Source organism: Oncorhynchus clarkii, chromosome 18, assembly GCF_045791955.1.
Source record: "Oncorhynchus clarkii lewisi isolate Uvic-CL-2024 chromosome 18, UVic_Ocla_1.0, whole genome shotgun sequence".
Lineage (NCBI taxonomy): Eukaryota > Metazoa > Chordata > Actinopteri > Salmoniformes > Salmonidae > Oncorhynchus > Oncorhynchus clarkii.
In genome coordinates this window covers 23,011,983-23,026,438 of record NC_092164.1, presented here as the reverse complement: position 1 = coordinate 23,026,438, position 14,456 = coordinate 23,011,983, and the positions used below count along the sequence as shown (strand labels likewise).

Sequence of the window (14,456 nt, the reverse complement as noted above, 5' to 3'; positions counted from 1 at the left end):
GGAGGTTAGAGGAAGGCCATCAGAAATAGATGGGAGAGGTGGAGGTTAGAGGAAGGACATCAGAAATAGATGGGAGAGGTGGAGGTTAGAGGAAGGACATCAGAAATAGATGGGAGAGGTGGAGGTTAGAGGAAGATTTGTTTGTATGTATATGTCTGTGTATATGTATATGTATATGTATATGTATATATATATATATATATATACAGTGCCTTGCGAAAGTATTCGGCCCCCTTGAACTTTGCGACCATTTGTCACATTTCAGGCTTCAAACATAAAGATATAAAACTGAATTATTTTGTGAAGAATCAACAACAAGTGGGACACAATTATGAAGTGGAACAACATTTATTGGATATTTCAAACTTTTTTAACAAATCAAAAACTGAAAAATTGGGCGTGCAAAATTATTCAGCCCCTTTACTTTCAGTGCAGCAAACTCTCTCCAGAAGTTCAGTGAGGATCTCTGAATGATCCAATGTTGACCTAAATGACTAATGATGATAAATACAATCCACCTGTGTGTAATCAAGTCTCCGTATAAATGCACCTGCACTGTGATAGTCTCAGAGGTCCGTTAAAAGCGCAGAGAGCATCATGAAGAACAAGGAACACACCAGGCAGGTCCGAGATACTGTTGTGAAGAAGTTTAAAGCCGGATTTGGATACAAAAAGATTTCCCAAGCTTTAAACATCCCAAGGAGCACTGTGCAAGCGATAATATTGAAATGGAAGGAGTATCAGACCACTGCAAATCTACCAAGACCTGGCCGTCCCTCTAAACTTTCAGCTCATACAAGGAGAAGACTGATCAGAGATGCAGCCAAGAGGCCCATGATCACTCTGGATGAACTGCAGAGATCTACAGCTGAGGTGGGAGACTCTGTCCATAGGACAACAATCAGTCGTATATTGCACAAATCTGGCCTTTATGGAAGAGTGGCAAGAAGAAAGCCATTTCTTAAAGATATCCATAAAAAGTGTTGTTTAAAGTTTGCCACAAGCCACCTGGGAGACACACCAAACATGTGGAAGAAGGTGCTCTGGTCAGATGAAACCAAAATTGAACTTTTTGGCAACAATGCAAAACATTATGTTTGGCATAAAAGCAACACAGCTCACACCATCCCCACTGTCAAACATGGTGGTGGCAGCATCATGGTTTGGGCCTGCTTTTCTTCAGCAGGGACAGGGAAGATGGTTAAAATTGATGGGAAGATGGATGGAGCCAAATACAGGACCATTCTGGAAGAGAACCTGATGGAGTCTGCAAAAGACCTGAGACTGGGACGGAGATTTGTCTTCCAACAAGACAATGATCCAAAACATAAAGCAAAATCTACAATGGAATGGTTCAATAATAAACATATCCAGGTGTTAGAATGGCCAAGTCAAAGTCCAGACCTGAATCCAATCGAGAATCTGTGGAAAGAACTGAAAACTGCTGTTCACAAATGCTCTCCATCCAACCTCACTGAGCTCGAGCTGTTTTGTAAGGAGGAATGGGAAAACATTTCAGTCTCTCGATGTGCAAAACTGAGAGACATACCCCAAGCGACTTACAGCTGTAATCGCAGCAAAAGGTGGCGCTACAAAGTATTAACTTAAGGGGGCTGAATAATTTTGCACGCCCAATTTTTCTGTTTTTGATTTGTTAAAAAAAGTTTGAAATATCAAATAAATGTCGTTCCACTTCATGATTGTGTCCCACTTGTTGTTGATTCTTCACAAAAAAATACAGTTTTATATCTTTATGTTTGAAGCCTGAAATGTGGCAAAAGGTCGCAAAGTTCCAGGGGGCCGAATACTTTCGCAAGGCACTGTATATATATACACACACACTTATCCAAATTGGAAATGATGCACACAATTACATTGATGGAAGCTACAATCTATCTGCACAATTAAAGCTGATCTACCACCTAAGAAATATATATATATAATTCTAATTATACTCTACTTATTTCAAATGTAAATAACTTCACTCACTCTGATGATGAGTCGTATGACAGCGATTCCGGATGTGGCCATGACCTTGGCCGAGTTAGAGACCAGGGTTAGGAGAGTGGGCATGATGGACTCAGCACAATGATCAAACCTGTTCCCCAGGATGTAGGACAGGTGGCTGCGGGATAGAGGGACCGTATGGACACGGAGACAAGTTATAATGAATGCTATCTTATTTTCTACTGATGGGGCTGTACAATAAAGTGTGTGTGTTATTAGTTTGTATGACGTAATAACAGTATGGCTTCGGTAACGTTAAATAAAGCTCTGTTTGATTTGAATTGAAACCGTGAGTAAGAGGATAGGACCGGAGGGCTCCTTACCCCAGAGTGATACAAGCCTCTCTGACCACCTGAGAGCGCAGGTCTTTAGAGGACATCTTGAAGGCTGCCTCCGTGAGACGCAGCTGCTGGGAGAAACCGTCAAACTCCACCGCTCCCGCCAGGAGCAGAGAACGCATCTTCTTCAACTAGAGAAGACGAAGACGCAGCGAAAACCAGCAAGCCGTCAATCGACGTCACACTTCCAATCAAATGATAGACGTGGCTGCTTCATAGAAACAGCCACCTAATAGTCACTGGCTACAATCCAAAATTCGCACTCAGAATGCATGGCCAATACATGGTGTCAAGTGGTACGCTAGCGTGGATACTGGAAGGCAGCCAGTGTGATGAAGTCATCTGGAGGTGAGGGCCGATTGGTTGGTCGTCTCTTACCGCAGTGACTCTGTGCTCCCAGTCACGTTTGTCGTCAGCCAGCACCTCCCTGATCTTGGTCATGGCGTCCTCCATTTCCCTGTTAGAGAAAAGCTGAGAGGAGGAGAGAAGAAGAACCACTGAAGAGGAAGCACATTCCTACGACTTGTCACATAGGGCCTGTTTCACGTGCCCAAGCGAGAATAGCGAGGAACGAGTTTTGATATTGTTATGAGAGCGAACACGTACTTGCATAGCGGGCACTTCCTCGAAGGCACGGATGAAGTCCTCCTCATCCACAGCCCCTGCAGCAGCCACACTAGGACCATCTCTCCCTGATATAAGCAGAGGAGCACCAGGTCGAATTGTTAACTTTACCAGAAAGCTATTCTAGTGAGTTACTATTCACACAAATATGAATCTTGGATTGGCTGCAGCCTTATGGGATTCACGCAGGGCATATCACGCTCAATTCTCAATATCCCATGTTTCTATCAATCTGTATTCTGTTTCTCTCTGTGTTCTGGTTCCATTACATCATCACATAATCCTCACCATCTGCACTGTCCCAAGGGTACAGATAGACACTAGACAGCTCCACAGTGAATTATCTTCCATACAAATCCTGGACAGAGGTCATTATTCAGGGCTCTGCGCTGACCTTTTCTTTTTACAAGGAGCACGCATAAGTTGAAAAATGTAGGCCCACACAAAGAAATTTAGGAGCACAATGAAAAGTACTTGAGATATTCATTTTTCTAGGTGCACTGGTGCTCCTAAATTATAATTCAATGTGCATATGTGAGTAAAATGCTCGCACTGCTGAGCCCTGTTATTACCCATTGCCAAATAAAGGCTTATCTAGATAATCCAGTCATCATAATGTCCAAAAAGCATAAGAAATGCACACACACACACACACACACACACAGACAGACGCACACAGAGACACACAAGGATTCTTCAGGAAGCAAATGAACGGAATACTGTGGTAGGAGAAAGAGCAAATCACAATTTGACAATGTTAAAAATACACATGGCTCGCCGTTCCATCACCAACACACTCTCTGCTGGTGCGAACAGGAAGGGGCGTCTCACCTGTTGATTTGGTGCTGGAAGCAGAGCTGGGCCTACGGAACGACCCCATGCTCACTGTCTTCTTCCCTGACGACGGGCCCTTAGAAGAGGAGGACCGCCCCCCGTCCACCGAATCATCATCTTCAAAGTTCTTATCTGGGAGGGAAGGCAAAACAGAGAATTCAAGTTATTTCCACTCTGGCACAATTTGAATGCTGACTGTACTGAACAAACAAAGAATGTTTTATATCAGTGGCGTGTGCTCAATCCCACCCCCTCCTACAACAATAACACATTTCAGCAGCAGCCTGCATGACCTTTTGGCATGACCTTTACACAAACACACACATTGGGGGGAGGGGTCATTGGAGTACATTCTGTAGTCAAATGTCTAGGTCTGATTCCGGTAACCGGTGGTTGCGCCCTCATGCTGTGGAGGTGAAGTGAATACCCCCCCCCCCCCCGAAACAGTGGTGAACTGAACATGTCAGTCCCGGTCAGTCGGCCCGGAGGGAGCAGAGTCATCTCCCGGGCCAGCGATCGATGAAACACAACCCCATGCATTATTCAGAGGTCCACACAACGCAGGGGCAGCACACCAACGCATCCCGTCAGTTATGTGTCGTCTACCTCACATTGTTCCTCTCCCCATTGCAATATTAAAATGAGGTACACTGTCCATATCACAACGAGGTGAACGTCTAATTAACCAGCCTGGTATAAAACCCAGCTCTGAGCATACCGCTGTCATCAATACCAGTTGTGATGAGGGTAGCTCATAAAATCCAGACATTGTTACTGATAGCCTTCAGAATGTCTGAGCCATCAGACTTCATAGTGTACTCTGTACCCAGCTGTCCTCTCCTGTCTGTCACTGTTCAACTGTCTGTCCCCAATCTCTCAATCTTCATCTTAGTGACAGGTGACTCCCTCAACACTGTTGACCTGACCCACATTCCTCCATGGCGCTCATTAATATTAATACAACGGGTCTCTCCTCCACCTCCACCCCCCACCACGTGTCAAGAAGAAAGAGAAGCAGAGCTTACAGGCACAGATCCTCCTGCAGACGAGTTTCCTCAGCATGTCGCCAGACAGTCCAGTCCAGACCCCCTCCTCATAGTCTCCAGTCTCCACAGGTCTCCCAGCTAGCTCCCTCGCTGCAGGCAGCTAGCAAATGACAGCTACACTCTCCCCTCTCTGGTGCGTGAGCACCCGTGGCTCAGGCTTTGCTGCCCTCCTGCTGCACAGTTCACACTCTCTCCCACTAACACACAAGCGCTTGCTGTGCTGTGATTCTAGGTGCCACCCCCCTACTGAGCACAGTGAGCCGGCCCGTAGAGCAGTGACGACAGAGAAAGCAGATGGGCAGCTCCACCTCCCACAGGGGGGAGGGGGGGGGGGGGAGAGAGAGGCAAGGACACACCCTCTCTATCACCATGATATGACACCCAGCCTGGGAGTGGGAGGAGCCAGACAGAAACTGATGAGCCATGAATTCAATCTTAACAGGTCAGTGAGCCTAGCGCCATCACCGGAGAGTGCGAGACATGAGGGAATATCACACTCCATCTACAGGCTGTTATTCTCTGTCCTTCAAGATCATTTTCCTTAACAGATTTTGTCAGCACAGACAGCGGAGCAAAATGCAGGGAAATTCACGGCTGAAGGATGGGCTGAATGCAAATGCTAGAGTATAGTTTAGGTTCAGGATTTGCATTGTTTGCATTGTAAATAAAGACTGCGTTTTTTTCTGGATTAAAAAAACGGGCCTTAGTTGGTAAGTGTGGCCATGGGAGTGGCCAATGGTTCGGTCACAGTCCAAACAACTTCAGATGCTGTTTTAAAGCAAATTTCCAGACATTTATTTGCTATCTGAGTGACTCAAACGTTATAACAAAATCAATGGGGGCCCCATGCCATGACAAAAATACTCCTGTTTGCATCTTTTGGGAAATTTTTGATTTTCCTTGACTGTCTAGCTTTAATTTTGGTGATTGTTCATTTTTATTCCATTAAGTTTACATTGAAAACGTTTTTCCATCCGAAAAAACACTTAGGAGCCCCGCCTAATACTTTTCTATGCAGAAAAACCCTGGACTCTGTGTGAGCAAGGGCAGTACAACTTGTCTGAATGCAAAACACCCTGTCTCGTTAAAGCTACGAAGAACATAGGTTATGTGTCTAAAATAGTTGTCTATGGTTCCAGGTCAATATGCATGAGTGCATCCTAAAAGAATACAACAAAATCAGCAATGAATCATAAGCACATGAGACCTGCTGTATAACGCAGTAATGTCACACAAACCAGACGTTCCCTAATTCATCCCCTAGATGGCAGTGCCCCCTGATAAACGCACCAGTTGTTGTCTGAGAAGAGAGCAACAACAGCTTCAACCTGAAAGTGATACTGTGGAATTCAACCTACAGTACTTCTGAGGAAAAGCCTCCATTAACCTCCACGGTACCTGAGGACACCTACTATCAACACACAGCTAGCTCTTCCTCTTCACCATCTGATACCTTGAACACAAACCAGCCATTCTCTCACCGGGGAACGAGCTAGTCGAGCACCGGACAACACAAGAGCAGCACAATTCAGCAGCCCCATTCGTTTCAAGCATGAACGCAATTCCTGCAAGAAAATCCATACATTTCAGGAGTCATTTCTCACAATCAACGAGACAAATAGGAGTGAAACGAAGACAGCATCAAAACAATTCATCCGGTGTGGCCTGAATGAATGAATGTTGAAGAGGCCTACATGTGCACACAACCAATCCCATGCATACGGGCACTCTCTTCACTCTGGTTAGATCTCCATTATCATGAAAGAAAAGCAATGTAAATTAAAGAAAAAATGTTTCCCTCAGAACCGGAGGGAAGCTAAAGTCATTCTTCTTCCCAAGAATGGTAAACCACCCTTTCCTGGTTTTAAAAGCAGACCAATTTCATTGTTGAGCATAATCTGTTAGCAGTTAAAAAGTATGTGTTACACCCTCAGCTTTTGATCAAGGATATGGCAATCTAATAGAACACAGAGGGTTTTTTGAATGGAAGCCTCTCTAATCTAATACATGTAAACTGTGGAATTCCGCAAGGGAGCTGTCTTGGCCTGTTACTGTTTTCTATTTTTACTAATGATTTACCACTAGTTCTGAATATATCTAAGAGCATAGTATTTCAGTTCAAATCATTCCTTAAGCTCTAGATCAGGGGAGCCACTTGAAAAATATGAAACGTCACGAGCTACAAAAATGTTTCTGGCTTTCAAATAGAAACATTCTTCTCTTTTCCTCTCCCCTGCAACTCATCCCTGTTCCTTACTCTACAAGAGAAAGTAGCGGACTGTTTTCTGACAATATACCTGGTAAAATAATGGTTAATAAACAACTCTTAAGGGGGGCTCTATAAAATGGGATTTTTTTATTTGTGTTCTTCCTGGTTTTAGATTATCATTTTTTTTTTTCACTCTCAAAAATGACAAGTGTTCATAGAGAAACAATGGAATTGGATGTTCTGAGTCAATGTCATTGGTTAAATCACACCAGAAGGCAATTTTTTTTTAGGTATGGAAGAAAACAAAACAAATATTTTCCCTTTAATTGCACATCTAGCGAGTGACATGTGCCGGTCTAGTGATGGTTCTGCACTGCTGCTTTTCATTTCATAAATAATAGAAAATAACAAATAACAGATACAAATGATATACTTCCTCGTGATATACTTCTGCCAGGTAAGCCTACTTTGCATATAACATTTAATTGAGATAGTGTTGGGGAAAGCATTTCTGTCAACCCACAAGACGGTCATCACACCAACTGGCTACACACGGAGTGATAGACAAATGCACCACACAGACAGATGGGCAAAATTGCTGGACCTTAATTGGTCGATTGTGGCTAACCAGGGGTGGGATAAATGTCAATGTTGCGTTGATTAGATAGACAGCGCAAGCTCCCAGCTACTGACACTTGCGAGATTTGTTAAATGACAGGTTGCAGTGAAACACATGAAAATTGCATGTACTTTCAGAATTGCTACTCATAGGTGGCCTGGAGATCATCCTGTCGGAGATCTTTCTGTAGACCTAAGCTGGATCTGGTTATGAAAGATGTGGCTATAGGACAAGTTGAGAAAACTAAACTTCTCCGTGTCACCTTAGACTGTAAACTGTCAGGACTAGGTTACCACAACTGATCAAACAAGTCCTACAGGCTCGATTTTAATGGCATCTTGACTCCTGCCCGGTAATATGGTCAGGCAGCACGTCTTGTCTCGCAATGTTCCAAGAGTGCTAATGTCAACAGCATGTTGACCTTTCCTGGCTCAAAGTAGAGAAAAAAATTGTCTGCATCACTTAACGTTTTTGAAACTCCTAACTGTCTATTCAATCAACTAACACAGACATTCATACTCCACAAGGCAAGCGACTAAAAGTATCTTCTTAGTCCTTGAAGCCCAAAACGAATTCAAGGCAATAAACCCTAATATATAGGAGGAGCCATGATACTGTAGCGTGGAACTCCCTGCCATCTCAGATCACTGAAGCAAGCAGAAAAAGTCGCTTTTTTAAAACAAATAAAACAGCAGTCCACAGTGCCTCGGACCTAAGTAGCTGTAGCATCTCCCTCGCAAGCACATTTGGTGTTTGGATTTCCAGTTAAAGCTAGGATGTGCCCTTGGTATCAAGACAAGAGTGCATGCTCAGAGAAAGCATTTGTAAGCAAGGCCTCGGTAGAGTAGGAATGTACTGCTCCAAATGATATGATAGTCTGGTCAGCTTACTGCTGTTAGTATGCAGAGCAAAGTTTCATGAAAGTGTATTATTATTTTGTGTGTGGCTGGTGGATGCTACTGGGTGTGAGTGTGGTGCGGAAATGAAAATGGACATGCAAAACAAGTTTCCGAGAACAGGAGGAAACTCCGTAAAAAGAACCGGAGGAAACTCCAAAAATCAGGGGACTTTGTTCATTTGACGAATAAGTCCAAAAGGCCACGCACTAAACCTTAGCTAAGCCTTTACGCGTGGTAGACTAACACGGTAGACTAACACGGTAGACTAACACAGTAGACTAACACGGTAGGCTAACACGTCAAATGTTTGGTTTGGTTCATTTCTATGCACTAGACAAGGCGAATGAGGTAGATGAAGCCCTTCTGACAGTAATGACAACTCTGTTCAATTTATTGAACAGAGTGAAGGGACGGAGCTCTTAAAAAGTCCACACATGTCGCTAATTTGAAGGATTCGATTGAAAGGCTGGCTGGAGAAAACTCCAACACGGTTGCTGAAGGTGAAGGATTAAATTTAAGCCTTGAACGGGGAGGAAACGCCATCTGTAGCTCATTTAAGAGCTGAACGGCACAGTTGCTGGGGTGACAAACTGTGGTCGAAGCCTTGGCTGGAGGAATTGTAGCATCTCCATTGCCGTTTTCGGTGCAATTGCATTCAGTAGAATCTATGAATCACGTTATCATTATGAATAGTATTGACTTCAAAACGGGTTCCTAATGTTGTGAGATTCTCGCCAGTGTTTGCAGAACAACTGGTCCTGAGAGATTAGGATCAGGACCTGCAATTGTAACAGTAAGAAACTGTAACAAAATGAATGAATGCAGCGTAGCCATTATTATTGCATGGATTGCTAAGGCATAACAATATGAAAGTGTGTGTATTCTTATTTTAAATGTATGTACTTCATGTCTATTAATGCTATGTATTGTAATGTTGTTATGTATTTGAATTGACAACAAGGAAGTGATGAGGAAGTAGACAGAAGTAACATTCAGTCCTCCTCTCTTTCTTCTGACCAAGACACGTGTCCAAGTTCTCCAAAGGGGAGGAATATGAGCTAAATGAACCAGGCCTAATTTGCCTTGTATCTAACATCATCTTCGTATAATGTTTCAACAATGTCAAACACAGTAACATAAATAGCCCAAACTATTTCCTTTATAAAGAAATGAAAGAAAGAGAAACATCCTGTATGAAATCTCCTGCGGTTCTCACCAACATCGCTTCCTTTCATTTACCTACGGAGGCCACCGGTAAACACCATACGCATAGTCATAACATAGGCTAATAATCCCAAGGCAAACACGACTACAGCAAATCTACCCACGCAGTAGCTATACTTTGTAGAGTGAAAAGAGATCCATACCTTCTCCTGTGGTCATAGCAGGGCTGTTGATTCCACACACTAAACAGAGCTAAGTAACAGTGAGCAATAAGGACAAACACTGCCGTCTGTCTCTGCTCTATTGTGTCTACCTACTGTACTCCGGGCTACTCCTTCCCCTCCCCTCTAGCTAGGTCTTGTGACCGTACGGACGACAAAATGACACCACTCTCTTCTCCAAAATAAGAGCCTGCGGCAGAGTCCCTTGTGTTGCTGCCTCTTCCTAGGCTCTCTACCTTTCCCTTCGCCAGCCCAGATTCAAATCCAGTATTAATTAGTGCACGCCATAAATAAAAAATGAACATTTGTGTTTCTCATTGGACAAATTCAGATGTAATACCTCCCCGTTTCAATCGGGTTGGTACCAAATGAGTAAGACACAGAATTCCAGGGCAGAGAGAGAGGTTCTTTCCACTTGCCTGGACAGTTGACATTCATGAGCTGTCAGCTGCACAGGAGAGGCATCCCTTTGAAGTATCTGGTTTGGTAAAGAGGCAAGGCCAAGGCATTGCCTTTATGCCTGGTTAACCTTCAAGCCGCACAGGGGGAGAAAAAACTGTGTCGACAGCAAAGGGTTTTCCCCTTTCTTTGCCCCACTAGGTGACTAGAAAACGCCAATGAGATGTCGGTCGATGACGTCAATGAGGCATTACCATAAAAGAACCAGCATGACACCTTGCTTTGGCCAATTTGCTCAGGTTTGATATGAAGTCGTTCAGCCTGCTAAATGAAAGCAGAGATTACAGCAGCTCGAGTCTAATCTCTACAGGGTGAACTCTTGTGATGAAAGTGAAGCCTTGTGACCACAGCAATTAGAACCTTTATGTCCCAGACTTAACAGGCCTGTGGAGACGAACATGATACGGCCGAAGCAACAAAGGGACACAGCTCCGATATCAGCCGGTCCTGCCACAATACTGCTGCTTCAGGGCAAGGCCCTGCTGCTTCAGGGCAAGGCCCTACCCTGTGCGCAGAATACCAAGAACATGTCCAATAGAGAGCAGCTGAAAGGAGAATCTGACTCCCTGCCTGCAGCCCTGCATTTCTGCAGAGAGACTGCTCAGTGCATACTAACTGTTCTCTTCTGAAAGAGCCTGGACAAGGAACTGGTTTCTCCGATGTTGGTTTTCTGTCCAGCTCTGAGTGATCTGAGCCCAGGTTCTGTATCCACAAAGTGTCTGAGAGTAGGAGTGCTGATCTAGGATCAGGTCCCCACCTGTACATACGTCTCATCTTAATTTGACCAGTTTCTCACAGCAGGAAAATAATCCTGCAGCAACAGGAAATGTGAATTATTATGTGCATCATCTTTAATAGACACGTTCGTAGGGGTTGATGACCAACTTTAGAAGCCTTTTTAAACCTCAAATACACTACAAGTTGCATTTCATGCTGGGCAGGAAAATTCTCTGCAACAGCAGTGATCAAATGAAGATAGCAGCTGTGTATAATTTGATGCATTGTGATCTAAAAGCCAAAAAACTGATCCTAGATCAGCAATCATACTCTGAGATGCTTTATTGATATGGGCCCAGATTGGATAGGAGATCCCCATCAACTCCCTAAGCATAGTCATAATCCCAGTGCGCTGCTTGCACTACACCAGAACGTTTCAATATAACAAAGCTCAATGGAAAGGGAGGAATGTTTCCATGAGTTGTTGGATAGAGGGAACGTACAACCGTGGGAGCAAAGGAAGTACTGTGCTTACCTGAGACAGGGGACAGGATCATGTTCCCCGATCGTTGAACTTCATCAAATTTACTGAAAATGACATTCAACCTGGAAAGACAAAAGACAGTATATTGTTTTAGAGGCATCATCATACATTTATGACGAGGCGCAAGCCTAAAAGCAGACAGTCAGGCTCCCTGGTGATAGCAGAGAACTGGGTCATGGGGATTGCACTTCCCACAGAAAGCCTTGGTATTGGAAACACAACAGAGGATGAAGGTACCGTGACTGTGGCAGTCCCTTTTTCCCCAGGTCCATCCGCACCCTCTCCCCAACGTGTCGGTAGATTTCAACAAGACAGTTCATGGCCCCGTCTCGCACCTGTGTGTCAGGAAATAAAACAGGAGACATTTCACACGGCTTCACTCATCGGTCTGCCCACTAACCGCTCGACTCTGCGGACTTAATCATTTGTCTGGAATGAACATAAAATGAGATCCTCTCTTGTTGACTAATAGTCAATATAGTTGTGCATATGAAACGGACAATGATAAAAGATGGCTGGCATTATATCAGTACAGGAAGAGCGGTCGATGGACACAGCTTCCTGTTCCCGACAGGAAGTGGGAAATGCTGTTGAAGTACGTGATGACCGGAGACAGAGCAAAGCCTTTTGAAAAAGTCTACAAAACAGGCTAATTGCAAGGAATAAACAGACATGAGATATCAGGAAAATACTGAAGTCTGATAAGTTCACATGGAATCTGTAACACTGTTGGTCAACCACCAGAGAGTTCTAAAACACCAATAATGCTGTTGTCAAAGCTCAAATCCAGTTTAACACCACAATGTATACAAAACAAAAATATAAACATGTAAAGTGCTGGTCCCATGTTTCATGAGCGGAAATAAAATATCCCTGAATTTTTCCAAATGCACAAAAAGCATATTTCTCTCAAATTGTGTGCACAAATTTGTTTACATCCCTGTTAATAAAAAGACACGCTAAAATGTGCACTTTTGTCACACAACACAATGCCACAGATGTCTCAAGTTTTTAGGGAGGCGTGCTGACTGCAGGAATGTCCACCAGAGCTATTGCCAGAGAATTAAAATGTTAAAGCCACCTCAAACATAATTTTAGAGAATTTGACAGTACGTCTAACTGGCCTCACAACCGCAGACCACTTGTAACCACGCCAGCCCAGGAACTCCATATCTGGCTTCTTCACCTGCGGGATCGTCTGAGACCTGCCACCAGGACAGCTGATGAAACTGAGGAGTATTTCTGTCAGTAATAAAGCCCTTTTGTGGGGATAAACTCATTCTGATTGTCTGGGCCTGGCTCCCAAGTGGGTGAGCCTACTGCCTCCCAGGCCCACCCATGGCTGAACCCCTGCCTAGTCATGTGAAATACATAGATTAGGGCCTAATGAATTTATTTCAATTGACTGATTTTCCTGATATGCACTGTAACTCAGTAAAATCGTTAAAATTGTTCAGTTTATATATTTCTGTTCAGTATAATTGAATAGTCTAAAATAATGTAACTATACCTGGCTTGTAGGGTCTCCTAAAAGATGACATATGTGGGGGACAATTTTGCTGAGGGTCAAGCCTTGAGCTCCATATCTGTAAGGAGAAGAGCATTTAATATATTTTTTAAAGCACAAAAAGAATGTGTAAGACAAAACAGATGAAATAGTACGTTTAAACCATTCCTGGCTATTATGAACTTACACATTTAACGTGGCGATAAGGCAAATGCAGACACTCTCCCGGGTCCTGTTGTTCTTGTGTTTGAATCCTCCTAACATTCGGTCCCATACATACTGCAAATGAATACAAATAAAAACATTTATTGTAGTCCGTTTTTTTCAATAATTAAACGTTTATTTTCTATACTATCACGTAGGTGAGTCTACAGTACGTGCTGACATTACCTGTGGGTTAGCAGCTTGGTCCATGATCTTTAGTAGAAGAGCTTGGTCCTGGTCTCTGACTTGGTCCTTTGAGTCGCCTAGTCGATCTATCAAACTCGGCAAAACTAATGGGAGGAAGAAGGCAAGGACAAATATATGAATTTTGTGACAACAACTCAAGGTGACAAGGACACAAGCATTTCGCTACACTCGCATTAACATCTGCTAACCACGTGTATGTGACCAATTAAATGTGATTTGATTTTGACTGAAGAAAACGATGAATCATAAACATTTGTTGGAATGCATACAATTGCCAGGGATAGCTTACCAGTTCCAATCTGTGTCCTAAACCGTTCCTGTAGTCTTGTTACTAAAGCTGAGAGTATGTCCATTCCCAACAAAGCCACCTAAGAATGAAGATCAAAATAAAAAATGTAAATACTAACTAAATAACATAGGCTATTCAACAAAAGCATAAATGTTAGATATTTTGAGAAAGAATACATAACATTAAAAAAATAATCCTTTGGAAATACAAGTTGTTGCAAAGGATTGTGGGTAATGTGAAAAATCTTGCTTTTGTTCCCTTTATTACATGTTTAAAAGCAAAGGAAGCCCTCAAACACAAATAATATATATTGTAACAACGTACTGATGCTGCTGTAGGACTACAGTAGAAAATAAAATATGAACCATGTCGGAAACCACTTTGAGATTTGATTAGGTCTTGGCTGGCACTAGGGAAGGTAACTTTCCTTGTCTTGGGGTGGTATGGGACACTCAATGAACGTGTAGTGAGAGTATCCCTGCTAACACCATAATCAACACCTTCGCATCACCTGAGCTTCTTGCTTGGGCTGTGGTGCAATTTTTGGAACCTCAGGGTTTATATTTGT

At 43.3% G+C, this 14,456-nt stretch overlaps 1 protein-coding gene and 1 non-coding gene across 17 annotated transcripts in view; one reads left to right on the top strand and one right to left on the bottom strand.

Annotated features, from left to right (window-relative positions):
- Positions 1–14,456, bottom strand: part of LOC139373226 (CLIP-associating protein 1-B-like) — a 49,147-nt gene that overhangs the window by 31,417 nt on the left and 3,274 nt on the right. For 10 of the 16 annotated variants that reach the window (XM_071113484.1, XM_071113486.1, XM_071113487.1 and 7 more), the window contains 11 exons: positions 13,889–13,967; positions 13,579–13,682; positions 13,376–13,467; positions 13,192–13,267; positions 11,919–12,016; positions 11,673–11,743; positions 3,801–3,935; positions 2,952–3,037; positions 2,724–2,816; positions 2,331–2,476; positions 1,990–2,125 (listed from right to left, as the gene is read on the bottom strand). In XM_071113484.1, the coding sequence (XP_070969585.1) occupies positions 1,990–2,125; positions 2,331–2,476; positions 2,724–2,816; positions 2,952–3,037; positions 3,801–3,935; positions 11,673–11,743; positions 11,919–12,016; positions 13,192–13,267; positions 13,376–13,467; positions 13,579–13,682; positions 13,889–13,967 (1,116 nt within the window). Of the gene's footprint in view, positions 1–1,989; positions 2,126–2,330; positions 2,477–2,723; positions 2,817–2,951; positions 3,038–3,800; positions 3,936–4,828; positions 5,074–9,943; positions 10,011–11,672; positions 11,744–11,918; positions 12,017–13,191; positions 13,268–13,375; positions 13,468–13,578; positions 13,683–13,888; positions 13,968–14,456 lie in introns of those variants that run through there. The other 6 variants (XM_071113494.1, XM_071113496.1, XM_071113495.1 and 3 more) reach the window with 5 other exon arrangements.
- Positions 14,310–14,439, top strand: LOC139373983 (U4atac minor spliceosomal RNA). The gene has a single exon (XR_011627642.1). It is a non-coding gene; the product is annotated as a U4atac minor spliceosomal RNA (small nuclear RNA).